Source organism: Poecile atricapillus, chromosome W, assembly GCF_030490865.1.
Source record: "Poecile atricapillus isolate bPoeAtr1 chromosome W, bPoeAtr1.hap1, whole genome shotgun sequence".
Taxonomy (NCBI): Eukaryota; Metazoa; Chordata; class Aves; order Passeriformes; family Paridae; genus Poecile; species Poecile atricapillus.
The window spans coordinates 28169382-28194872 of NC_081288.1; the positions used below are offsets into that span (position 1 = coordinate 28169382).

The 25491-nt window shown below is 50.5% G+C and overlaps 2 protein-coding genes across 4 annotated transcripts; both read left to right on the top strand.

Annotated features, from left to right (window-relative positions):
• Positions 1-4772: 4772 nt before the first annotated feature.
• Positions 4773-8914, top strand: LOC131592208 (small integral membrane protein 45). Its single transcript, XM_058863575.1, has 3 exons — positions 4773-4860; positions 8125-8369; positions 8503-8914. Exon 2 carries the CDS (start codon positions 8127-8129, stop codon positions 8331-8333), a length of 207 nt encoding a protein of 68 aa, XP_058719558.1. The 5' UTR covers positions 4773-4860; positions 8125-8126; the 3' UTR covers positions 8334-8369; positions 8503-8914.
• Positions 8915-13986: 5072 nt separating this feature from the next.
• On the top strand, positions 13987-25283 carry LOC131591735 (neuronal-specific septin-3). 3 transcript variants are annotated; one of them, XM_058862741.1, is made up of 10 exons: positions 13987-14081; positions 19312-19503; positions 19745-19873; positions 20595-20676; positions 21050-21187; positions 21553-21670; positions 22114-22209; positions 23043-23142; positions 23613-23664; positions 24922-25283. In XM_058862741.1, exons 2-10 carry the CDS (start codon positions 19341-19343, stop codon positions 25055-25057), a joined length of 1014 nt encoding a protein of 337 aa, XP_058718724.1. In that variant the 5' UTR covers positions 13987-14081; positions 19312-19340; the 3' UTR covers positions 25058-25283. The 3 variants fall into 3 exon arrangements, with proteins under 3 accessions (XP_058718724.1, XP_058718721.1, XP_058718722.1); XM_058862738.1 differs by having other exon boundaries at positions 13989-14203; XM_058862739.1 differs by having other exon boundaries at positions 14039-14203; positions 23046-23142.
• Positions 25284-25491: the final 208 nt, after the last annotated feature.

A 25491-nucleotide genomic window follows, 5' to 3' on the forward strand; every position in this document is an offset into this window, starting at 1 on the left:
TAGAACAATGTTCGTTTTGGGCTGCTGAAGGTGTGGAAATATGTTAAAAGTTCTTGCACCCACCTAAAAGGTGTTTGTCCTCTTTCTGCCCCCTGTTGCCTGCTCTCTGGCCCCACTGAAGGGCCTGGGTGGCTTTAGTGTCTGGTCAGGGACATGGTTGCTGTGTCCCGCTGTCTTCTCACCACACTGGTGTCTGTTGACATTCAGTGGATCCAGATGAGTTACCACTCATCCCACAGTTAGAAAATTATTTTTCATGGTAGAGGACATTGTAAGGAATTGGAGGCTTGGGTTGGCAATGTGCCTGCAGCTCTTGCCTAGATTTGTAAGTTGGCAAGGAGAGGAAGGGAGAGGGATGAGATGTAGTTGGTGTTGGAGGCCAGGGTGTATTTTACATATCCCTGTGTGACTGTGTCAGGTTGTTTCACCTCTTTTTGCCCATTTCCAGTTTGCAAAGTGGGAATAATGAGTTGATCTCTGCTTCTGAGTGATGCAGGAATGCTGAGACAGGTGTCAGTGCACTGGCCCAGAGTGTAAGCAGAAGGAACAAGAGCAGGGCATGATATGGAAGGAGAGAGCTCCTGATTTTACTCTGTGGGCCATTGTACATTTCTCTGATAGCACAAACCATTCTACAAATGGGCAGAAGTGTATTGCAGCCAACATGAAGATGCTGCCAAAAAAATCACAATTAACAGCAGCAAGACTTGGCCTGGCCATCACCAGTGGTTGCTTGGAATGGGTCAGCTGCTACTGCAGCAGGACTACACCAGCCAGTACAAAAAATGTTAAAAAGCACACCTAGTCCTCATGTATCCATGGCCAATTTGCTATATGATTCATCCAGTGCCTGCATCTCAAGATATTTTCTCTCAGATTTCTCTCTTGGTTCTTCCTGAGCAGCCAGAGGAGCAAAGGAGACAAGCTTCAGAGATGGTCTACAGAAGAGCATGGTCCCAGTTGTCTTAGTGACTGCTCCCAGCTCCTGAGAGCCCCATTCAGTATGAGTTCTATGAGATGTCACCTGCTCATGCATTATTAGCTCCAGGCTGACCTCTCATCATCCCTCCTGCAAAGCCTGCGAGATAGAACTCGTGTGTATTTGATTGCATTTGTTCTCTCACTAATAGACAAAAATTATATCATTTGCAGCAAGTGCAAATTATTAGAGAAATTAATGACATTTTCGCATATGTTGCTGGCAATTTCTGCTTCCTTTGGCAAAGGCTCTTCACAGCTATTTTTAGACCCAAAGTAAGTCAGCCTTTTTCATTCTGCTCTTTAATTTAACTCACTATATACATTTCCTTAGTTTTTGATCAACTCAGCAAAGCTTCTCTAATGGGTTTCCTTTTCTGAAGCTGCAGTAGCACCCAGAAGGTGAGTTAATCTGCTTTCCCACCAGACTATCCCAAACTGATGCCCTGCCATGCATCCCATGTGCCTTCTGCATCCTGCAGCAGCTTCCTCACCTCCAGCAGCTGAGCAGGGAAGCATTTCTGTGACCCTTGCTGAAGTTTTGTCCTCTACTGCAGACCTTGGGGAAGGCAAGTTTGATAAACTCCATCTTCTCCCATGCTTCTATTTACATTGGGAAAGTAATATTGGGAGATTGGTGTTGCTTTAAAGACATGCATTGACCTGGGTCTGGTCATCTCAGAAGATGCTGATAAAAGGCTAAAGGACACTAAAGAACAGTGAAAAAACTTGTTAAGAAAGACTGGAATAATGCTTAACCAGGCCTGGGATTAAGCTGAGCTCAGTACTTGCTTATGCTGTGATTTACAGGCATGCTACAAGCAGGAAGCATGTGCCCAAGGTTGCCTGACCATCTCTTTTTTTTTTCCAGCCAAGGCTTTTGTCTTTTGTTTTGAAAAGGGTTTCATGATTTCTGGTCTGGCTAGGTGGCCCTCTCACATCAAACCTGACTCCATGTTCGCCTTCATCATGCAGGTGAATTTGTGGTTGCCCAGAAATATGGAGGGAGTCAGAGGCTTGGTGATAGGCAGGTGTCCTGGGATGAACGGCTTTGAGGGGCTCACTGTATGCACAGACACTCAGAGGCTTCCTTCAAGCCAGGTGAAGGGGGCTGGAAGGCCCCAAGGCATCAGGCAGAATGATATGCACAAGCTTATGCCTGGAAGACCTGAGTGGCACACAGCAGCCTCATCTGAGGTGAAAGCTGAACTGCAGCTGAACTGTTTCCATGCAGATTGAGCTGTACTGGCACATCAATGCCTGGAGCTGTCTCAAAGCTTCAGTTCATGTTGGAAACCGAAGGATGTGACAGCACCTGAGCGCCCTGTCACAGGCAGCAAGCAGCTGTGTCAGAGGCATAGGGTCTTCAAGCGTGTCCCAGCTCCAGCATCACAAAGCCCCATGTCTTTTTCTTGCTGCATCCAAGGGTGCTTCAGACTCATCTGGGGGGACTCCTGCTTGAAGCAAGTGAGGCTGCCATGTCATGACCTTACCCACTGCTGTGGTGATGGCTGCAGAAAGATGTGATCACCATTCCTTGTCATGTGCTCCCAGTGTTTGCATGGCAGAGAAGTGAGCCAGAGGAGAAGATGACCTCATGAGTGAAAACTATTGCTGTTCTGGGGTTTTGGCTGCCTGAGCAGCATGCTGGCATTAAGCCTGAGCTTAAACCTGGGAATAGTTGAAGACTGACAAACACACTGGCTCTGATGTGCCCCTGAGCTGACCTAGAACAGAGAGTTGGGACAGCTGGCTAGGGACAATGGGAGGATCTTACACCTTGTGGCAAGAGGATGCCTGGCCTGGCAGGCTCTACTGGGTGCCTGCAGCTTCACCACTGACCAGACACCTGGATAAATGAATAGTCTCCTACCTTGTGCCAGCAACCACTGATCTCCCACTCATTTTCTTTGCACATCTGGAAAGGGGTTTTCCTTTTGCCCTCTCAAATGGGCTGTCTTTGCCTGTCCTTAACATTTGCTCTGAGGATGCAATAAACAATATCCTTCCAAAGTTATTTTTAAAAATCTTTTTCTCCAAGCCACAGGTTTCTCTCCTAGTGTGGTCAAAACTGTGAGGCTTGTGTTTTCCACCTCCTGCAGTGGGATTAGTGAAGCAGTTACTGTGCTGATGGTCAAGGTGAGTGTCATGTCTGAACTTCACTGAGGTTAAAATTAAGGCACGATTGCAGGCTCCACAATGGCAATCATCTGGAGTGCCCACCTTACTGGGGCAAACCAAGAAGCAGACAGCTAAACCTAGTGGATCTGATGCTCCATGCAGATATCCTGCTAGGTACACAGGGCTTGCAAGGTCTATATACAATGTTTCTAAGTTGTTACGAAGTCACATCAAGAAGAAGTGAGGCTCAGGAGGACCAAAAGAGGATGAAGAGGAAATCACAGAGCATACGAGTCAGCTCCCACAGCTCCATCACAGCCTGTCTCTGCACTGGTGGATGAAACCCTGGCACAAACCAGGTGACAGACCCTTACTGTGCATTACCCTTGGAGCTGGCAAGCACACATGGGCTCTGTCACTGTCCACAGGCTGGCTTGGAGAGAGGATGAACTCATTTGTGCCTGAAACACAATCTACTGGGAAGTAGTACCTCAAATCTCACAACTTCTGGAGTGTAACAGTCACAAATTTGGGCCTCATACATTTCAGTGGATGCTATTAATCCTGAAAACCTTTACAATAACCCACTGGGGCACATCTGCAGGGCTGTAAGTGTCAAAAACTAAGTGGGTGGAGCTAGACAGCACAGGCAGGAGAGCAGGCTGTTCTTCAGGCTGGAGCCAGTTGTTTGATTGATTTTGCTAAAACTTTTTTGTGTTAAACAATTTCTAGGTCATGGTGAAAATTTCCCTTTGTGGAAAAAAACAAAAACCAACAAACCAAACAACAAAAAAACCCCAATATGAAAAACCCAAACCTGTGGGTTTGCGTGTTCCTATTTTTGTGCTGCTGAAAAGCTGAAAATGTTTAAACAAAACATCTCTTGTCAGCAGCCGCAATGACAGAACTGGGTAAATGGATTCAGGAAAAAGGTATTTCACTGAAAGCAAGAATAGTACTTCAGACAGTTTTTCTGTTTCCTGATGGAATATTCTTTTGGTCAAAGTGTTGATTTAATTTTACATAAAAGCCCTGAAGGGAGTAATAACCTCCTTGCCTTTTCCACACTTCTCTCTCTCTCTGCCTCCCATCCACTGATGAAAAACCACCAGCCCCCAGTCCCTGGGCTGCACATGCCGGTAAATCTGTGGAGCCTGAACTTTCTGTCCATCTGCATCAGCTCGAGCTCACACACGTTTGCCCCAGCATTTCTCCTCCTCCGGGGCTGCAGCCGAGCTGCGGATGATGCGGGAGGAGGGAGAGCATCCCGCGGCCAGCTTCCCCGTGGCTCTGACCCGGGTACCATGTGCGGGTGAACTGAGGAGGCTCGTTGCCATAGCGACCACTGCTAAAATGCTCCCCGCTCCCCGCGCCGGGATGCAATCCGTGGCAGACAGTCGTTCTTGCGTGTGTGGGGGAAGGCCGGCGGTGGGGTACCCCGGGGAGGCTGGAGCGGGGCTGACACTGCCGGGGAGGCGGTGGGGGAAGCCCCCGGGAATCCCCGGTGGGCAACGAGGCCACGCTGCTGGCTGCTCGTCCTTCCCCCGCCCGCCGCAGCTGCTCCCGCCATCCCTCCCTCCCTCCCTGCCTTCCTCCCGCCCATCCGCGCCTGTCGCCTCCCGCTGTCGCTCAGCCCTCCCGGTGGGGTCCCTTCTCCCTGGCACCGCCTGGCCGGGAAAGGAGCCTGACTCATCCCGGCTGGGACCCGGCAGGTGCCAGAGGGAGCAGTCTCCTCCCGTCGCCCTGCACCCGTGGAAGAAGGTAGGTGGCAGGTGGCAGGGCAGGTAGCGGTGCTTGTTGGGGATGCGGTGCATGGGAGCGAGGTCACGTCTGGGTCCCCAGTCAGCGGCAGCTCCGTGCCCCAAGCTGCAGCCTGCCCCAGGGTGCCCAGGTCCGGGGGAATCTTCTGCGGTCAGGGTGAGCCCACGGCTTGTAACGCTGCAACCTGGGTTGTGCTCCCAGCCACGCACACGGGAGGGTTCTGTGCCCAGATTCTCCTGTGTTCGGGCGTGCTGCTCCCAGCCTCCCCCAAGCAGTTTCGGCCCCGCCGCTTGCAACATGCTCCCTGGGGCTCCTGTCTCAAGTGTACCCACGGCATCTCGGGGGCAGTGGGAGGTGGCATAGAGGATCCACGGGTGACATTGAAGGCAAGAGGCTGGAGTGAGGTGTAGCACTGGTTTAGAAGGGGTCAGACAGCTTATCTATATGAGACGCGCTTTTGGAATGAAGACCAAGGACTCTTTCATGTCTTTGGGGGGACATGGATGTCCCAGTGCAAAATGAGGTGCTGAAGATCAACTGGTCCAGCAAGGTTAAGGCACATTTAATATCTGCAGAACTGCTCCAGAAAAAGCTCCAGAAAGCTAACACCTTTAAATGAAAATCCCTCTTTTCAGTATTTGCAGCCAAAATCTGCTCACCCATCTGACAGAAGCAAGTTGGTTCTCCAGGCCAGCCCTGCAGAGGCTGGAGGGGGGGCTCTGACACCTCAGCCAGCGCTCGGCTTGGCCATGATGAGGACTCTTGGTTGAGGGGGCGGGGACGGGTGAGCAGCGTGGGGACACAGCAGGAGGATAGGGCTGCATAGCAAGTAGACTGAAGAACAGGCTGCTGGCAAGGAGCTAGGAAATGCTGGCTCCACTAGTGATGGAGGAAGGATGAATTGGGAAGTGTGTAGGGCTGCTTTTTATTGCAGTGCTTTTTTTGGATGGTAGCTTTGCTCACACATTTGGAAAGTGGATGATCAGGGAAGGGAATGAGGTTATTGGCTTTCCTCCTGTCAGCCCAAGAGATCCAAGCTGAACTCACCTTCACAGTGTCCCTAACCCTGCCCATTGCTCTTGCAGCCAGGAACAGATACCAGCTGCTGAGATACCTCTGAAAAAGAGGTTTGCAGCAGCCTGAGCTTCCCAGGATGTCTGCAGCTGCAGTGGGGGATGCAGGGGGTGCAGAGGAGCTACTTTTGCAGAGCATGCAGGAAAGCTGTTCTGAGGGGCTTCTGGCCCAGAGTTCAGACCCAGCTCTGGTTGTAGAAGGGGTTCGTGCCTAATTCCTTACATCATCCCTTAAAGTATGATAAGGGAAGCCACATACCTCCTCACAAAACCTCTGTGATGTTGTTGCAAGTTATGATGGAAGTTTTCCTCAGCAGTTGCTCATCTGAGGTAGGCACAGACAGCCACGAAGAGGCAGTAGCAGTGCCCAGAACAGATCCATGCCAATAAATGGGAGGAAATCAGGTGTTTTCTGCAGTTTCTTTCTTATGGTAATAAGAATTGCAGCTTGTTTCAGATCTTACCCTGTGACAAAAGACTTACTGTTATACACCCTCTTTTGGACAAGAGGTGTCCAGAAGATAAATGCTGCTGGGCACATTGAAAACAACTGATGGCTGTGGTATTAAAAATAAAATAAAATAAAATAAAATAAAATAAAATAAAATAAAATAAAATAAAATAAAATAAAATAAAATAAAATAAAATAAAATAAAATAAAATAAAATAAAATAAAATAAAATAAAATAAAATAAAATAAAATAAAATAAAATAAAATAAAATAAAATAAAATAAAATAAAATAGCCCAGCTCCTGGTGTGGAAAAGGTATCAACCTTATGGGTCAGGAGCCAGGAACTGAATGGAAATGCTCAGAGCTCTCCCCAGCCTCCTCTTAACCCACCCTGTGGAAGGGATTTGAGGATATATGGTTATTGCAGAGGGATGACTTGGGTGCCAGTCAGATGTGACAGATCTCATCTATCTGGAAAAGCAGGAATTTGATGTGGGTGCAGGTCTCTCCTAACTCTGTCCCCACTGAAGTCAATGGGCATTTCATCACTCCCACCAAGGGAGGGGAGGGTTACAGAAAGCCTCCTTTCAGGACTGCATTTTAGTGCCACCACTGTGCTTTCCTAAGTGTGAGGGTCCCAGGTTTAATCCACCAAAGCCTTTAACAAGCAGCATATTCAAAGTGCAAAACCCAGATCTAGTGCCTGGTGAAGTTGTAGCTGTGCATTTCACGGGAGATGCATTTGGATCCCCTTTTCTGTCCCTGCATGATCCACACCTTGGCTGCCATTTTGGTGCAGAGCAAGTGGCAGAGTTGAACAGGCTGGGCGCCTTTGTGAGTTGCAATGTGGGTTGCTCTCTCCCTCCCAAAGGATGGGGATAAGGGATGGGTTCAAATATGATGCCATTACAGATTTAAATGGCCCTAAGTTAGGGTGCATGCTCTAAGCATGGCATCAGCAGGGCCATAATGGTGGGGAGGGAGTGTGCCAGGGCACCAGCAGGTTATGGGGCTGGGACCCCGTTTGTCCACCCCTCCAAAAATCTTCAGCCCTGATATCTGGACAAGGAGATGTTTCTCCTTCCTGCTCTCTCATTTTTAGCACTGGGCCAGCAGCAACTACACAGTGTGGTGTTGTTTTGTGTTCCCCAGGGCAACGTTGCTCCAGACTCACCTTGCACCTGGCTGGCCAGGGGTTCTTAGCAAGGCAGATCAGCTGCTCCTGGTGAGTGTTCCCCACTGCACAGTGGCTGATGTGGTGGAGTGATCTCAGCTCTGTTCATAGACTGGTGCTGAACAAAGGACCCTGAGCCCTGGCAAAGCAGGACATGAAATTGAGGCGCAGTAAGGGAGGGCTCAGTCCTCAGCCAGACCAGCTCAGACTGGGAAGTCAAAGAAGTGATGGAGTGTCAGGGGAAGCAGATTTTCCCTCAAACAGGAGGTGAGAAGCAGCTGTATTTACCCACTGCCTACCTTTAATCACTGGCAGCAGGACCAACCCCCTCTGTGGGGAGGGAGCAGGACCAACTGTGCATGGATCCCAGCAATGATCCCAAATGCATTGACCTCTCCCAGTGGATGAGGTGCCTTCATGTGCAACCAAGCATGAACCAGGTGCAGCAGGGCTGTGAGGAGGGACTGGGCACTGCTGATGAGGCAGGTGTCTTGTGATCAGTCTTGGTGAAGATGTGTTTTGGGTGTTCCCACTGCATGAGCTTTCTCTCCTTTTCTCTGGCAGCCATGCCCCACTTCTTGGATTGGTTTGTGCCCGTGTATCTGATGATCTCCATTCTCATCCTGGTTGGCTTTGGAGCTTGCATTTACTACTTTGAACCAGGACTCCAGGAAGCCCATAAGTGGCGAACACAGAGGCCAATCATGGAGCGAGATCTTCGGAAGACACTGATGATTCGGGACAACCTGGCCTTTGGGGTGCCTGAGGTCTGACAAGCTGTCCATCACAGCCAGAGGAATCTCTCCTGGGTAGGCAGCAGACCACAAGCCTCACTAGGGATGGCAGATCTGCCCTGGTAAAAGTGGGGCTGGTCATCACTTTGCTCTGTGCTGATCTGGGTCTCGTACTCATCACTCACCATTCTGCCTCTTTGCTTCTTAGTCAAGGTTTGTGTGGCTGGGGCTTCCCATGTGCTCACAACTCTTCAGCCAGCCAAGGACTTCTGCTCCTTCCCTTGGCCAAGACTGATGGACCACTCAAATGAAATATGCCTTGTTAATCACTTGAGTTTGAGCTGCCTGGCGTCTTGATGGCACCTTCAGCAGGAAAGGTACCTGGTTTTGCAAAGGGATACAGAAGCTTGTATTCCTATTCCCTAGGTTAAATCTAACATAGTCTGTCTAAGTCCAAAGGGTATTTTGGGGAAAATAAATGGGGTTTCAATACAAATTGTTGCTTTAGCTGAGATCTTCCCAGCACCCACTCTCAGTGCTAGGATGGTGAGCTTGCTGAAGCTCTGTGCAGGGGTACCAAGGGCTCAATGAGCCTCAGAGACTGAATGCCTTTATCCTTGCTAAATGCACACCCCTTCTGTGTCTGTTTGGGAGATGGAGAACATCCATCCATACATCCATTCCAGATGTATTTCATTCAAATCAAAGGTCTTTATTAAAGAGGTTTGTTCAAGTCCTGTGTCAAGCTGAGAACGTTCTGCAGGTCTCCATGAAGGGGTGCTGCCAGACTTACCACATGAGCCGCTCCTGATCTGCCTGACCTTCTGCTCCTCTGTCATGGAGGGAGATGGGATAGTCTGTGAAGCAACTTGCACTTGTTCAGTCCCCTGCACTGCAGAGCCCTACAGCCTGGATGAGCTCTCCATTGACTGTTTCCCAGTGAAAGCTGGGAAGCATCCCTCAGCCCTTTTTTTCCCTGCATGTCTCTGAGAAGGAACATTGAGCCTGCCATCTAAATGGGCCCATTGTACCACCTTTGCTTTCTGGTCCCAAGCTGTATAATGTAGGTCTGGCACAAAATCCCATGTTTAAAGACTTTCTGCACTGTCACAGGGATAACCAGCCACCAAAATGCTGCATGAAGCTGTGACACTGAAGCTGAGAGGGATATTCCCGTCCTCTCTCTCCCTTCCAGCCCAATGTGTACAGGGGTGTTTGAGAGAGCAAGGAGCCTGTGGCAGGAGGTTGTGTCTCCTCTCCTCCCACCCCAACATCCACCCTTTGCATGTACATAGGTGCAATGGTGCTACCTGTGCATGCTCTGGACACAGAAGGATCCTGTGTGCCCCACTCCTGCATATCCCAGGTATGTTAGCTGGTACCACCATCCTATGTGCACATGTCTGTGCATCCTGTCCCATCACCTGGGGCAGCCAGTATAATGGCAATCCATATCTCCAGCATCCTTTCACTGTTATGGTTCTGTGCTCTAGTCCCCAGTGGCTTCTTTCAGCAGCAGGGGTTCCTCAAGCCAGCTGTGAAAATCTGCCAGAGCTGCAGCCTCACCTGTGAACCTGGGAGCAGGAAGTTTTTCTCCTCCATTCCCAAAGAAAAGAGAGTTCATTGGGCTGCTGGGAGTGATTTATGCAGGAGAACTCAGTGAATGGGATCACTCCTGTGCCCAAAGTTTTGCTTGCCCTGGCAAGCAAAGGCTCAAAGCACAGGTGCAGCCTGAAAGTTGGTAATTCTCTGGGGATGAAATTTATTTTTTAGCTCTAAGGAATGGATCAGGACATCCTGCAAATATCCTGGGTCTTTCTGGGACATTTCATCTACCAGACTGCAATTGCATTACTGTTCTTTTCCACACCGAAACCAGGCACACTGGCAGGTTTCTGGCTTTGTTTCAGACAGAGGAGAAGTCAGGAGTCCTTTCATTCAGCCAAGTAACAGAGACCGTGATGCAAGCACCCTAACTGGGGAATCTCACTCAGCAGGGAAATGCAGTGAATGGGATTACTGCTGTGCCCAAAGTTATACTTGCCCTGGCAAGCAAAGACTTGAAAAGCAGGTGTAATCTGAAACAGATACATTTTTGTGACTTGGGGCTGTGAAATGGAAATGACAAGGGGCTGGGTTACATGGTCTGATGTGCCACCCTCAGCTGCATGGCTCACATTCCCTGCCCTCTTGCACATCACAGCCATATCTCCAAACACCAGCTTAGAAATCTGCTTCCTCACCTTGACTCCCCAATAGGTGGGATTGCCCTGTAAATGAACACAGCTGAACTGTGGGGTAGCGTAAATACCTCTCCACTGGAGCTGAGGGACTTGGAGCAGTTAGGAAAAAGTTAAACCATCCCTGTGGGAATGGGAGCCTGCACTCTCCCTTCCTCTGCACACTGTTGTGCCTGTTTTTTGACCTCTACTCTGCCTGTGACAACACAGAAACTGAGCAAAAGAAGACAGCAACCAGGTGAGGGCTGGATTAAATGGAATCTAATTGTTCATCTCCTCTGGCTTATGTTTTGTGCAGTTTAGTCCTGACACAATCAGCATTAAGCCAGGTATTTTCCATGGCTGTGAAGGACTTTATTGTCAGCAGTGTCAAAGGCTTCACCAGTGGAAGTGTGTGACAAACTGTATGGTTGATGCTTTATTTTCCTGCTGTTCCCCCTGGGAGATGCTTCCTTCTAGCTCTGGGCAGGCAGCAAGGAGCAGTCTGCAATAAGGTTTCCTTTCCAACAGGGTAGGTCTCCATTGGGCTGGCTCCTGTGCCAGCTACACTACCAGGCTATCTGGGAATAATTAAGCCAAAGGCAAATGCTGCCTGAAAATGGAGATCATTTCTCCTCTGTGGGATCTGTGCAGCCAGGAAGACCTCAGGGGAGAAGGAAATAGTCACAGATACTGAATTAAACTGCATAAAAATCACAGAAGATACTTAGTGCTGGAAATACTACATAGTATCAGGTTGGGGTTTTTTCATGTTTTCTGTCTCTTTGCCCTTAAGGAAGCAGAGAACTCACACTGTCATGGGCTCTGCCTTCCACCAGCGTTCCCAAAGGCTTGATGGGGGTCATTGGATGGTGATTCCTCTTCCACTTCCCTCAGGCCTGGTCACCTGAAGTTATGCAAACATTGTTCCTGCCACACTGTGGGTGCCTGTCTCTCCTTCTCTTTGTTCCCACTTGCTCACCAAACCATTCATATTCTCATCCCATCCCACCAAAATGCCTTACTCCTTTCCTCCTTGTTTATTGTGTTGCCCTTCAAAGTCTTCAAAGCCCGAAAAGTGAGGAAGGTGTTGAGTGGGAAGCTGAATCCCTCTTGACCCTGAAAATGCCACAAAGCTGGCAAAATTAAGAAACAATCATAAGAATGATGATAATAAAGAAGCAAAAGAAAATCAGAGTAAGAGCATGAAGCATCAACTTGGACAAACACGCAACAACTGACCATTGAACTTGCACAGTGGGATATATAAATTGTTGCACTTGAATATGCCACTTGAGGGCAAAAAGACTAGGAGAGGAAGGGAAAGCATTTCAAAAATGCAAATTTTTTTTTTTTTTTTTTTAATCACACCCAGTGTCCTTGGAAGCAGGCAGTGCAGGCCTGACCTGGCAGGTCTGCATCACTCCTCCACCTCCTGCCGTGGGAGCAGGGCGGGGGGTCAGTCATGCCGTGGCGCTGCCCATGCTGTGGGGCTGCTGGTGGCAGGGGGCAGGAAGGTGCTGGGCAGGGGCAGGAGTGGCCATGGCACCCAGCGTGGGAGCGAGCCATGCAGGCCACAAGAGCCCCATTGTCCCAGCTGGAGGCGGCCTGGCCGGACAGGGCTGGAGGTGGGGGCTCAAGCACGTCAATGACAGCAGCCCCAGGGAGCTCTGCACCCCGAGACACCACAGCCCTGACAGCAGGGACAGCCTGGGCCGCCCAGCCCGGCCCGGCACCCCCAGCACCTCCGCTGCCGGCCGCCATGGAGGAGGACATGGCCCTTCATCGCAGCTGCCTGTCGGCCCCAGGGAGCCCCAGCCGCATCCCGGGCCCCCCACGGCGGCGGGACAGCGCCCTCGGGGTCGCCGCCTCCACGAAGCGGAGCTGCCTCTCGGTCACCCTGCGCCGGGCTGGCGGGGGGCTCCCCTGGGAGCGGCTGCGGGGCCCGGCCCCCGTCACCCCAATCCCTCCTCGGCCCCGGCCCGCGGCGGCCGAGGGGCCCCAGCGACACGGCAGCTCTGACGGGGCCGAGGCCGCCCCGGTGCCGAAGATGGGGGTGTCCTGTGCCCCACCACGCTCCGGTGGGTCTCCGCTGGCGGGATGGGCTGGGCAGGGGGAGGGAGGCACCAAAGGGTCCCCTGGTGATGACATGGAGCCCAGCATGGACAGGACCCTTCAGGAGAGGTAGGGTGATGAGAGGGAGGACGGGGACTTCCTCCTCTTGGAGTGATTTCCTCTTGACCGACACCAGAATCATGGGTGGGCAACAGCTGGTGGGAGGACAGCCCCCGTGCTTGTGAGCCTGGCACCCAGCAGGGAGACAGGCAACTGTGGTCACCGTGTCAGGAGATTGTCTGGGTGCTGGAATGCCTGTCTGTCTGTCTGTCTGTCTGTCGGAAACCAGCCTAGCCCGGGGTAACTGCTGACAGCTACTTCTAAATGTTCCTGTAACCTGCAGTGGGTGCAATTTTCTTTTTGTCCATTGTAAAAAGAACATTGTAAAAAGAGGAACCCCAAACCATTGCCAAGTCTGCCATGTATCCTACAACCTGGCCTCCACTCAGGGGGATTGGCTTGTGGGGGGGAAGACATGGTGCTCCTGTCATCCCACTGACTAGAGGGTCAGAGCATTCCCAGATGTTGGTGTCCCAGCACGACAGGGACACAGTGCGTGTTGGGGCCAGGGTTCACAAGTGTAGGAGAAGGAAATGCAAGGCAGGGAAAGGGCTTCCCTATCCAAAGCTACAAGCAACCAGAGGTATCCACGTGGCTCTTCAGGCATGAGCACATCCAGAGGACACATGGAGGTGCCTGCCAGTGCACATGGGGATGTGACCTGTGTACCCCAAGATGGTCCGAGTGAGAGGACCCATCCCTGCTCGCTACACACAGGCACACACACGCACATGTTTGTACACACATGCACAGAGAGAGGACAGCGCTGGCTCTGCCTCTGCACCTTGGGCTGACAGCCAGGAATCATGGTGCTGGAGGAGAAAAGGTTTCTCACACCTCCGCAGGCAAAGCTGAAGGGCAAATCGCTTTTGATGAACCAAAACATTCCTAATTTCCTCCCTCTGGGAAAGCAGAAGGAGATTTTGCAATCCCTTGATCCCAAGAAATACCTAGGGGCAAAGAGCACCGTCTTTCAGCCCCGCCGGAACTAAGCTGTGAAGGGTTAAATATGCCCCTCCCTAAACAAGCAGAGATGCTGAAAAGGCTGGGGTATTGGGAGGGAAAAGGGCAAGGAAAGGCCTATGGGGTGTGGGTGTGCAGTGAGGGCCCCTCAAGGACATGGGGGCCCCATCGGCAGCGGCCCCTCCAGCCCCGAGGCCATGCCCCCCCCGCAAGTCAGGGAGGCTGCCGGGGGTTTGGGATGGAGCCGGGGGCCTGGGATGGAGCCGGGGGAGGGTGCGCGGGGGGAGATTTTGCGGAGATGTTTAATATTCAGGTCACATGACGATGGCAGCAGGAGCAGCACCAGCATCCCCGCTCTGCTGAAATATCCACTGGAGAAGGAAGGGAAGGAGAGAGGGGGGAGAAGAGGACACAGGGAAGAAAGACAAAGGTAAAAGCAAGTGGAGCCTTGTAGCCCACCGTGCTGCTTCATCAGCGTCAGGCTAGAAAAGTGGGGGGAGACCCATCCCCTTGGGAGAGGATTCGGAGACAAAGGAAGCTTCATGTTCAAAGGTAGGATGCTCCGGGCTTGACAGGGCTGGGCAACGCCAGAGGGACACCGCTGGGGCTTTTTGCGCAGGAATCCTCCACCATGCCCCCACGCTCCCCAGCTGGGCATGGGGGAGGGATAACCCCGGAGGGCAGTGGGGGAAATCGGTCCTGGCTTTGTCTTTCCTCTGTTTTTTTTCCTTTTGGTGGCAGCAGCCTTGTATGAAGGAGAGGGAACAGGGCTGGTTGTGGTGCTGATGGGGAGTAGCTAGTGCCAGGCACTGCTTTGAAGGGAAGGGATAATCCATCTGGGGAGTGCCCACAAACTCCTCAGCACCTGGCTTGTCCCTTGCCAGTGACAGGCAGTGGGAATGTCCTGTGTCTCTCCCTGGGCATCCTGGCACAGGAGCCAGCAGGTATGTGGGCAGGGGCACAGGCAGCTGTGGTGGTGTGGGTACCCTGGTCCAGGCGTGCTCAGCATCTTCACGCCTTGTGATACAGCTGTGCCACCCGGGGGGTGAGCTAGGACATGGGACAAGGATTGTATGGCTGGAGAGCAGCACCAAGGGCATGGCTGGGGCTGTGGTGGCTGGGCTGGGGATGTGCCCAGCTCCTTCACCTCCGGCTTCTGCATCTCCAGAGAGGATTCGGCACATGCTGCCCTAGATTTCACTGCAGCCAGGCTCTTGCCCAAGCCCTTTGCAGAGTGCTGAGGGGAAGAAAGGTTGCTGTCAGGAAGGCTGCGGCAGCCCAGAGGATTGGGACGATCTTCAAGCCAGACAAAAAGATCTAGTAAGAAGAATCATTCTGTTCTGTACTCTGAGGTCAAGCAGTACATCCGGCAGGGCTCAGCCATTCCCTTGCACAGCTGAAAGAAATGCCCTGGGGTCATCATGGGAACTGAGGAGGGAGAGGTATTTTTTCAGTGGAGAGATGCTGAGTCCAGCACCTCTGCAGATCTGAAGCAAGGAGCAGGTCCTGATGCCCATTAGCTCCAGGGAGGCTGTGCTACTGAAGCAGCTGCTTGCTTTCTTTCCTAGGAACCTGGCATCACCCTTTGAGGGCCTACTTCTGCCAGCTACCTTCAGGTTTTGAACCCATCCCTCATCCCTGTTCTATGTCCACAGTGAGTGGATCTGTGGGTCTAGGACCACATAGGTGGAAGGGGCTGGGGTGAGATGTATGTGGGGATCACTGCCTCCAGCTGCAGAGGGACAGCCTTGTGCTACACTGAAGGAGAGCTGCAGCAAGGCCATCCGTGTGTTATGTGGGGGTTAAATAGCTTTTCCTTGCTGGAAGCTGGTTTGTGGTGAGCACTGTTTGCAGCTCTCCCTCCCTCTTGCCAGACAAAGGATGGGAAGGCAGGGGGAGGGGATGTGACTGTATCTGGGTTATTGGGACTTAGTAGATGTTAGTCCCCACTACCTGAGCCCCTAAGGGACCTGCAGGGCTACCTCTGTCCCCACACAGCTCCTGTGAACGTCAGAGCATGAAGGGTGAGCTGCAGCACTGGTGGCTGCTGCTGGCCACATATGCCGGCCTTCTAGGAAGAGGTTTTGGGGTGGATCAATAGGTGTCAGAAGCAGGAGCTAGCTGGGACCATGGGGACCTCTCTGGGCACTCATTCTGGTTCTGCCTGTCCCTACCTCAAAAGTGGCACTTTCCCTGGGTCCAGTCACATGGAGCATCATCTCCTGTGAGCCATATATTCCCTAACAGCCCAGCCCAGGGCCACCTCCTACTGGATCTGGGCAGCAGGGTGGGTGTCACCAGCTACAGCCCTCGTAAGTGAGCTTCTCCTAGCACACAGAACAAAGCAGCAGGGAAAAGGGGGGCCTTGCAAACAGCAGATGTGAGTGGTTAACCTTGGATACCCCTCTATTCATTATCAGCTGTACTGGCTGTAGTGCCCTCTCATGCATTCATTACAGGGGACAGCTGCAAGGGCTGCAGGATGTGCCCAGGACACATAGTGCCCCCCCTTCACCAGGCACTCCGTGTGCTCAGGACGCTTCCTAGCATCATGTAGTGCACATAAAACAGAGCCACTCCCAGGAGAGCAGGCAGACATGTTTCATGTCTCAGGGTGCCTCTTACGGCTCTGATCCCAGTTTTGCACACCCTGATTGCCCACAGCAGTAGATTCTTCAGCTGGATCCTTGAATTCATCTGTGGGAGGCAAAAGGTGACAAATCATGTGCAGAGAGATGAGCCCCAGGAAAAATTCAGCAAAATGGGGGCTTCCCTGCCTGAGGCTGGGAAGGAACCTCACACGGAGAGGAAGGCAAGTGACCTAGAGGAGAAAGGCAGGTGGCTTATCCAGACACCTTGAATGTTCTGATATAAAATCCAGGAAATATATTTAAGGAGACTTCTGGAGATCTTTTCTCGTGGTCTCAGGGTTTTCTATAGCTGCCCAAGAACCTGAATCTGAAATATCTGCCCTAGTCACTGGAAGCTCCTGTCTCCAACAGTGAAGCTTGCAAAGGAATGTGTATTATGACGTCCACAGCAGTTAGCAACATCTGCTGGCTCTGGGCAAGGCTTTCCTTGGTGAGATTGAGGGATGAGTTATGAACCTCTTAGTGAGCCTTGAGGCTGACAACAAATTCTCTCCTTCCTCCTCCCTTTGTAAGAACGAGGGTGGAAGGAATGAAGGGCAACAGATTCCCTGAGGACAATCTACCACCCAAGCAGTGAAAGGGTCACAGCTCACATTGCCCATATCCTGCACCCATCCCATGCAGCTGCTCAGCTGGGCTTTCTTCCCTTCTTGACCTGTTCCCTTCCACTTTTGGGGTTTATTTGCCTTCATTTACTCCAGTAGCAAAGTACCTTGCTGGGGCCACAGCCCCCTGTCCCTAATTCCCTCTAGGAATCGTTCTGTCTCTGTCTCTCTTCTCCCACTCTTAGGGCTAGGTAGGACCCCAGCAGGGCTGTGTGGGGTGCATATGGAGAGTGCTGCAGCAGCATAAGGGACACAGCCCAGCCACACAACCATGATACAGATGATGTGAGCAGCCTAGAGAGAATGAGTGAAAGGTAGGGTGCAGGAGAACTGGCTGCCCTGGCCCCCTGTGCTGTACACAGAGAGATGGGCTTTCCTGGCTGCCATCAGATTTGATAAAGCTGTAAAAAGACAACGGGAGCCTCAGGGGATGCTTCGTCAGCAGGAAAGGCACATACTGGTTGTGATGGCTGTAAGAGAGGATTGCAGCTGAGAAGCACTTGGCTCAGCAGGCTGCCTCCTCCAGCAGCTGCCCGGCAGCATGAGGTGTTCCAATTTGCCAGTCTGACTCAAGCCAATGGTCCATCTTGTGCTCTGTTTCCCCCAGGGTGCTGCTCGCTGCTTCAGGAGAGGGTGATGATAGTCCAGGGTGCCCTCACTCGATGGGGAAAAGCAGGAGGGGGGGTCATCCTCTCACTGACCTCTCCTGTGTGGGCAAGGTGGAACAGAGGTGGCACAAGGTGTTACCCACAGTGCTGTACATGAGTGGCTGTGTTACCATCATCTCACCCAGAGGAAAGCTCCTTCTCTTTTTCCAAGCAGAGAAAAGGAAATGGGTGGAGGCACCCTTTCCTTGTCAAGGATGGCCCTTCCACAGGGTCTTTCCTTAGCACATGGTAGTGGGATATTACAGCTTATAAAAAATGTAAAATCTTCACTTTGTAGAGCAGCCCTTGTGTCAGCACAGGAGCTTTGATGTGGGAGTACCAGGCAGGGTCCCCATTCAGCCATGGAGCCCGCTGCAGCCTATCCCTGTCCTTGAACAAAATCTCTCTGACCTCTTCTCAGTCTGTCTCTGTCTGACTTGACTAAGCTGTCACAGGGACCCCAGATTGGTGCCATCAGTGTCCCCAGCCCGGTGACTTCTGAGTCATTTTCCTTTTGAAAAGGGGCATGTGTCACCACCAAATGGCAGTCGCCTGCTTTGGCTGCTCATGTCCTTTCCTGCTGCCAGTGGATTCTGATAAGTGGAGGAAAAAACTCTGCCAAAATGATGGAAAGGGATAATTTAGTGTGAGATACTTGAAGTGGCATCCAAAACAAATGAAATACTTACCAAGCAAAAACACATTCTGTCTCTGTCCTGGAAAAATAACCCTCTAATGAGACAAAGCATGGGGGAGTCAAGTAATTAGAGTGGGAGAAACTCTAGTTTGCAGCTGGCTTGTATATGAAAGTTATTTGATTCCTATCCCCTTCATCTTCCTTTTCAGATTCATCCCTCACGCCTCCCTTCCCCACCAATTACAGCTTTTCTTCCATGCCCTGTCCTCTCCCAACCTCCACTTCCTCCCAGCGGGTGGGAGCTACTCACTAATGAGACAGAGATAAATGGGTGAGGCCTGCCCCTAGCAATGTGTGCCATCATCCAAAAAAGGGTCAGGGAGGCTGGAAAGCCCTTAGGGTTTTCTTTTTATCCAATTGTTTTACATGGAAGAAGTGAGGAAGCAGAGATGAGGAGGGAAAGATGCAGATAATTAGTTTTCTGATGATGATGATTAGTTTCTTGAGTATGACAAAAAACATTGGTCTACAGGTGGGAGGCAAGCACAGAGATTATGGCAATACTTTCACTTGCACCACTGTCTTCCTCTGAGGAACTCAGCCTGTGTACCACAGCCAGTAATCCAGCCACTCCTGGCAAGGGCCGAGCTTGCAAGTCCTCATGGTGCATCCCAAACTCTGTTTCAATGCCAGGATTTCACACATAATTTTTTTAAGTCCGTTCCATTGCAAATTTTATGGTGAAGTTGGAGGGGCAAAACGCTGGTGGTCCTGTTGAGAACCAGGAGACAAATATAAGGAGACACACCTGGAGCTTTGGGCACCTGATTATCGGCTCAGCCAGCCTCTCTGCCCCTGCTGTTTGGAGGTAGCCATCAATATGCTTCATTCTCAATGAACCCCACTTCATGTCCTTGTCTGGAGTGCTATGTAGAAGAGTGTGCTGGAAACTCAAGTAGATGTTCCTCTGTGGTGAGCCTCACCACTAACATCTAATTCAGTTATCCTCAATAGCCCTTGAAAAGGCTGCTCAAAGCTGCCCTCAGCCCCTGTGACAGGTCAGTGAGGAGATTTCTTGTTACACCTCAGTGATGATTTTTCAATCTTTGTCCCTGTACAGGACCAGTGGAGAGCAAAAACGAAGCAGCCATGTCTGAGATGGTCCCAGAGCCGCGACAAAAGCCAGTCGTACCAATGAAACCCATGGGCATCAACACCAGTTTGCTGGGCTACATCGGTATTGACACCATAATTGAGCAGATGCGCAAGAAAACCATGAAGACAGGTTTTGACTTCAACATCATGGTTGTAGGTAGGCAGCTGAGGAACTGGGAACCATGGCCAGGGACTGTCCCCTGAGGCCAGGTGGGAGAGTGAGCCCTGCAGGGAGGGCATGAGGGAGCACACAGAAGTTGCTCTGAGGGAAAACAGAGTCTGCACATGGCAAGGAGACACCTCCAGCCCCTTCCCCTGCAAGCCTGGCTCTGTTCTCTGGGCCTGCTGTCATCACCAGGCTGTAGCAAATGTCACAGCTTCCTCTCTGCAATCCTCAGGTCAGAGTGGACTGGGAAAGTCAACATTGGTAAACACCCTCTTCAAATCCCAGGTGAGCCGCAAATCTTCAGGCTGGAACCGGGAGGAGAAGATCCCCAAGACAGTGGAGATCAAAGCTATTGGGCACGGTAAGAGCCAGGCTGCTGGGGTAGAAGCAATACTGATGCCTCAGCATAGTCTTGCAGAAGATCCCAGCAGTCTGCACAAATAGTTCTCTGGTATTAGGCAACTCTTTCTCCATAGAAAGCTAAAGGACAGTTTTAGATGACCTCAGAGACAGACAAGGCTTTTCTTAAACTGGAATACCCCTGATGCCACAGCCAAAAGTGAGGGGTAGAGAAATTGTTAGATTTCATCGCCTAAGACATTAGTCTGCAGTTGTTGATTAAGCCTTGATGTAAGTAATTTTCACCTGCAGTTACATTTAATAAGCTATACAAGGTGCATTGTTGGGTCCCATCCTGGTAAGGCACACCTCCTCACAAAGCGTCAGCACAGCTCCTGCAGTGGTGCAGGGTAATGAGCATCATCTCAGACTCAGGATGATGTGTTAGAGGGGAGAAGTTGTGTTAAGGTAGGTACTATCTTTGGGCCACAGACCGAGCACAAATCCATTTTCCTGTGGCAGAGTGGTGAAAGGTGGCTTTTGTGTAGATATTACGAAAATTTGGGGTCAGACATGCAAATGGGGGTCATAACTGTTGAGGCATGACACAGCCTGGTCTGGTCATGCTTTCTGGGCAGGGATGAAGGCAGAGCTATTTTGTTCCCTTGTGGGACACAGAGATGTGTTTCATGATACAGCAGGTCCCCAGGGAGGAGTATGATTGTTTGCAATTTCTCCCCCAGTCATTGAAGAAGGTGGTGTCAAAATGAAGCTGACAGTGATTGACACACCAGGATTTGGGGACCAGATCAACAATGAGAACTGGTGAGTTTTACAAGGTCAAAGCCTTGTGTCCCAGAAAGGGCTGAAGTGAAGATGGTATATGAGTGACTGTCATCTGTTTGGCCCTTGAAAGTGTCTGGGATCCTATTGCACTTGGGGGGCTGATAATGGGGCTGTGGGGCCGTAAAACTGTGGGTCTGGGTGTGTGACTGGGGGTATGCACATATTACATGGTGAGTGCTTACTACTGTGTCCAGTTACAGAAACTTTAATCATTGTGCTGATGGTGAGATGCTTGAGGTGGATTTTTTTTATGCCTGAGACTGCTTTGCTGCTGTCAGAGCTGGGAACACTGTAGGCAGGAACACGAGGAGATTTTTACCTGTCTGTTGATCTCTCTCTCCCACTTTAACAGCTGGGAGCCTATTGAGAAATACATCAATGAGCAATATGAAAAGTTTTTGAAAGAGGAGGTGAATATTGCAAGGAAGAAACGAATTCCAGACACGCGCGTGCACTGCTGCCTCTACTTCATCTCCCCTACGGGCCACTCGTATGTACACAGTCCCTTGTCCTTCCTCCAGCCCTTGGTACCTCTCTGCCAAATATATATCCTACACTGCTGCACCTCAGACATGGATCCAGGGATCCTGCCAGCAGGGCTGGCCACTCCTTAGCTTAACCTTGGGTGCTGTGGGGCATGAAAGGGTCTAAGATTACAAAAGCAGGAGAAATGCCACTGTGCTTTTTGTGAAAGGGCAGAATGGATGGGAAGAAAGAGATGAGAACATGGTGGCAGCAAGCAGGGTATGTACAAGGGAGGGTTCACTGGTGCCCTGATGCTTGGACAGTCATTAGGATGAAAGGCGAGGAGGGTAAAAAGTGACTGTTCCCATCTTGTTCCTTCTTGGGCTGTAGCTTGCGGCCTTTGGACCTGGAGTTCATGAAACATCTCAGCAAGGTAGTGAACATCATCCCAGTTATTGCTAAGGCTGACACCATGACCTTGGAGGAGAAGACAGAATTCAAACAAAGAGTGAGTATCTCCTCTTTTGGATGGGATCCTTCCCTGCCCTGGCTTGGAGGCAGGAGAAATGAGTGGTATCCTTCTTCCTGGGATTGCAGTGCGGTCTCCAGGGTGTGCAGAGAGTCCAGTACAGGGTTGGTGGGTAAATCCTAAAGATGCAGCTGTTTATATCTCTGAGGGCATCTGTTAGAGAAGGAAGAAATGTATGTACCCTTGTGATGTCTTGTGATATGTTCTGCCATGGGAACTGGAGAGCCAGACAAGTAACTGAGGTTGGAAAGAAAGACTCATTGTTGCTGCCCTGTGTCCTCACTTTACTGTGCACTTCCTTGGGACAATCCCTCCAGCTTCTGCCCACTCGAAGAATGTCCCAGATGTGTTTGCCTGGCCTTGCCAACTGCCTTACTTTCAGGTTGGTGCTACTTTGTGCTCCAAAATGTTTCTCTGCTTAGGTGCGCAAGGAACTAGAAGTAAATGGGATTGAATTTTATCCCCAGAAAGAATTTGATGAAGACTTGGAGGATAAAACAGAAAACGACAAAATCAGGGTAGGAAACATTTTATTGTGGGAGGGAAAGGGGTGATGAGAAGAGCACCATATTTTGTTCTGCACTTCAGCATCATTGCCCTCACACATAAGAAATAAACTGCTTTTCAATCTCCATTCCTGTGGTAGTTGTAATCTCTTTCCAGGGATATCTATAAAGCAGAGTAACCCAATGAACATCTGCACAACCCTATGGACTGCAGAGTCTCCTGCACTCTGTGCTCTGGAAACAGATAGTTTCTCCCTGTGCTTAGAGATATCTGAGTCCTCAATAGCTTCACCTACTGTCCTACTTCCCAGGAAAGCAGCACCCTTACTCCATTTCTGGCTTCCCTCAGTACAATTTCAGCCACTAAACTAGGTGAATGTTCATGTGGCTTATGGGGAAGGATTATTTGAGTCCTGTCTTTCTGTTCTGAAGAACTACAAATCTGGTGAGAAATATTCACCTCAAGCTATCCATATGAGCAGCCCTGGGCTGGACTGACCCTCTGGTGGTGATGCTAAGGTACTTCTCTAGTCATCCTCCTCCTCAGAAATGCTGGAGGTAGGAGCAGAAAAGCTCTGCCCCAGCTCCTGAGCCCCTGGGACTGCTGCAAGCTACCCACTAAGCTTGTTGGGGTGCAAGGACACCTGGAAAGCAACAGTCCAGAATTCTAGGGATAGCACTGAGGGGTGAAAAGGACAGCCAGTGAAGTTTTGCTCTGGAGAATCTCTTCCCTCAGAGAAGGCATTGTATTTGTTGAGCTGAGAGGTGGAAAGGTGGATGGGGAACCATGGTGGTGCTGGTCTCTGGAATGGGTTCAATGGATCTTTCCATGTGTCTCTCCCCAGCAGGAAAGCATGCCCTTTGCAGTAGTGGGCAGTGACAAGGAGTACCAAGTGAATGGCAAAAGAGTCCTGGGCAGGAAAACACCTTGGGGAATCATTGAAGGTAAAAAACCTCTTGCTTATGGGAGCTGAAATTATTGTCTGCACATCACAGTAATAGACAAGGGTCCAGATAGCATGTCCTTCTCGTCCCATTTGTGACAAACTGCTTGAAACCAAGCAAAAGGAGAATTCTCAAATAGCTGTGCCAGGAGGGAACTGCCATGATCAATATGGTGCCACTATCACCACCTGGCAGAAGCTGGAGCCACTCTGAACACCATGGCATGTGAAGCTAAGCTCCTGAGGTTGCCTTGGTTTTCAAATGGAAATTCATGTGTGACTGCTCAGCATTTCTTAGTGTGGCTCCTCAATGCTCGACAGTGTGGCGTTCAGACAACTGCCTGTCCTTTCTGAAGTATGCAAACTCTACCTACTTGGAACCTGCCCCCATGGCAGTGACTTTCCCATCTCTATAACCACAAAGGGGCTATTGAAAAAATCAGATGTAACAATTGCTTGCTTTCTTTTCAGTGGAAAACCTCAATCACTGTGAATTTGCCCTACTTCGAGATTTTGTCATCAGGTAAGGTCATGGTCATGCACCAGTTTGCTCTTGATGAGCTGGGAGTCTTCCTGAGATCCATTCAGAATGAAATAGCCCCTACTAAAAGGGAAATAAAGTAAATTTCAGGCAGTGAAAGCTTATGTGGTGTAGGGTTGGATTGATTTAAGGGGTAGATACTCTAGTGCCTCTCTTAGTGACATGACCACTATGTTAGGTAGGTGCTAGCTTTCATGTGTGAGCTGGATGCCTGGAGAAAAGCACAATAGTACCACCCCTCTCCAGGTTGCAAAAACTCCCATTAAGGGAGTTTAAAAAAGAAATCCCACTAAGGTTGCAAAAACTTTTATTTGCTGCTGACAGCAGGTCAGTAATAAAGAGGTCACTACCACATCCTAGATTGTGTTTTCTTCCAGGTTGAAGGATGTGCTGGAACATAAGGGCTGGAAGTGAAAACCTTCATATTTCAGTAGCTTTCATTGTCCTGTCTTATTTCTACTCTGTTTCATGAAGTTGCTTCAGCACAAATTCTGCATAAGAGCTGTAGATCCAGGGTCACTCTTCCCTATAAAAACAACACAAAAAATAAGAAAATAATAGAAACACAGTTCACCACCAAAGCCCTGTTTGTGGTTGATTCCTCTCATTCCACTCATTCCACTTGTGGGTACAGTGCTATTGAAACATTTGGCCAGGTACAATGCTTTGACATCACCCTTTCCTCTTTTTGTTCTGTAATACCTTCTGCAGCAGCTTTTCTAAAGTCTTTCAGTAAAAACATCCTACCCAAATGATCATCTCAAAGCCTATAGCAATCCAAGTCCCCAGGCTGTCTATGGAGGTTAGGGATGATGCTCACAGCAGTGTTCTGCAGTTTACAATCCACAGTGAACCTGATAACACTTCCTGATGCTTCCTTGTCTAACCACTGCTTCAGATAAGTCCCAGTCTGGTCTGACACACCAGGATGGCCAGTGGCTGTGTCGGTGGCACAGGTGCAAGAAGGGCAGGGCACTGGCAAGCACAGCCAGGAATTTCAGCCCATGTCCTGCATCCTGCCTGTGTGTTCTCAAGTGCTGATGCTCCAGCTCTCAGTTGTGTATGATGACACTCATGCTATCCATGCAGAAAGTGGGGTAACAATAATTAGCTAAACAGAGTGACTGAAAAAAATATTCTGTTTATTTGGGGGAATAAAATTATCATCAGAAGAATAATACTTACTGTGCTGACATTGGCTATCACATCCTCTTTCCCAACCCACTTTGTCCCCTGCAGGACCCACCTTCAGGACCTAAAAGAAGTGACCCACAACATCCACTATGAGACCTACAGGGCCAAACGGCTGAATGACAATGGAGGGCTGCCCCCCATGACTGTTGAGACAGAGGAAAACCACGAAAGCAACCTGTGAAAGACCCTCCCCCTCCACGGTCACCTGGTGACTCTGGATAGACAACCCACCCCTGCTACCCTTGACTCAACCATGGGCCTGTCTCTGAAGCATGTGGCACATCCTCCGTGGGAGTGAGAGGATGCAAGTGTGAGTGCGTGCGGGCGTGCATGTGCCTCCCTGTGTGCCGGAGAGGGACAAGGGCATCTCCCCCATCCTTCCCAGAGTGTCCCCATTCTCGGTTTGTTTTTTGCACAGTGGACTGTCCGTCAGCTTCCTTTCTCTCGTTTCTGTCTCAGCTGTGTATCTTGCCTGGGGGAAATAGTGTTGGGGGGAAGGATTTCTAGGGGCATGGATTTTAGAGGGGGGAGGTGTGGGGCATGCTGTGGTCCTATTTTTATCACTTGGAGACAAGGCAAGGAGAGACTCTGGGAGAGATGGTGGAGTCGATGCAT

Excerpts from the sequence above, each read along its gene's own strand:
- LOC131592208 (XM_058863575.1), top strand. The coding sequence starts at position 8,127 with ATGCCCCACTTCTTGGATTGGTTTGTGCCCGTGTATCTGATGATCTCC.
- LOC131591735 (XM_058862738.1), top strand. Across the intron at positions 19,874-20,594 it reads GATCAAAGCTATTGGGCACG|TCATTGAAGAAGGTGGTGTC; the intron begins GTAAGAGCCAGG and ends TTTCTCCCCCAG. Across the intron at positions 21,188-21,552 it reads ATCTCCCCTACGGGCCACTC|CTTGCGGCCTTTGGACCTGG; the intron begins GTATGTACACAG and ends CTTGGGCTGTAG.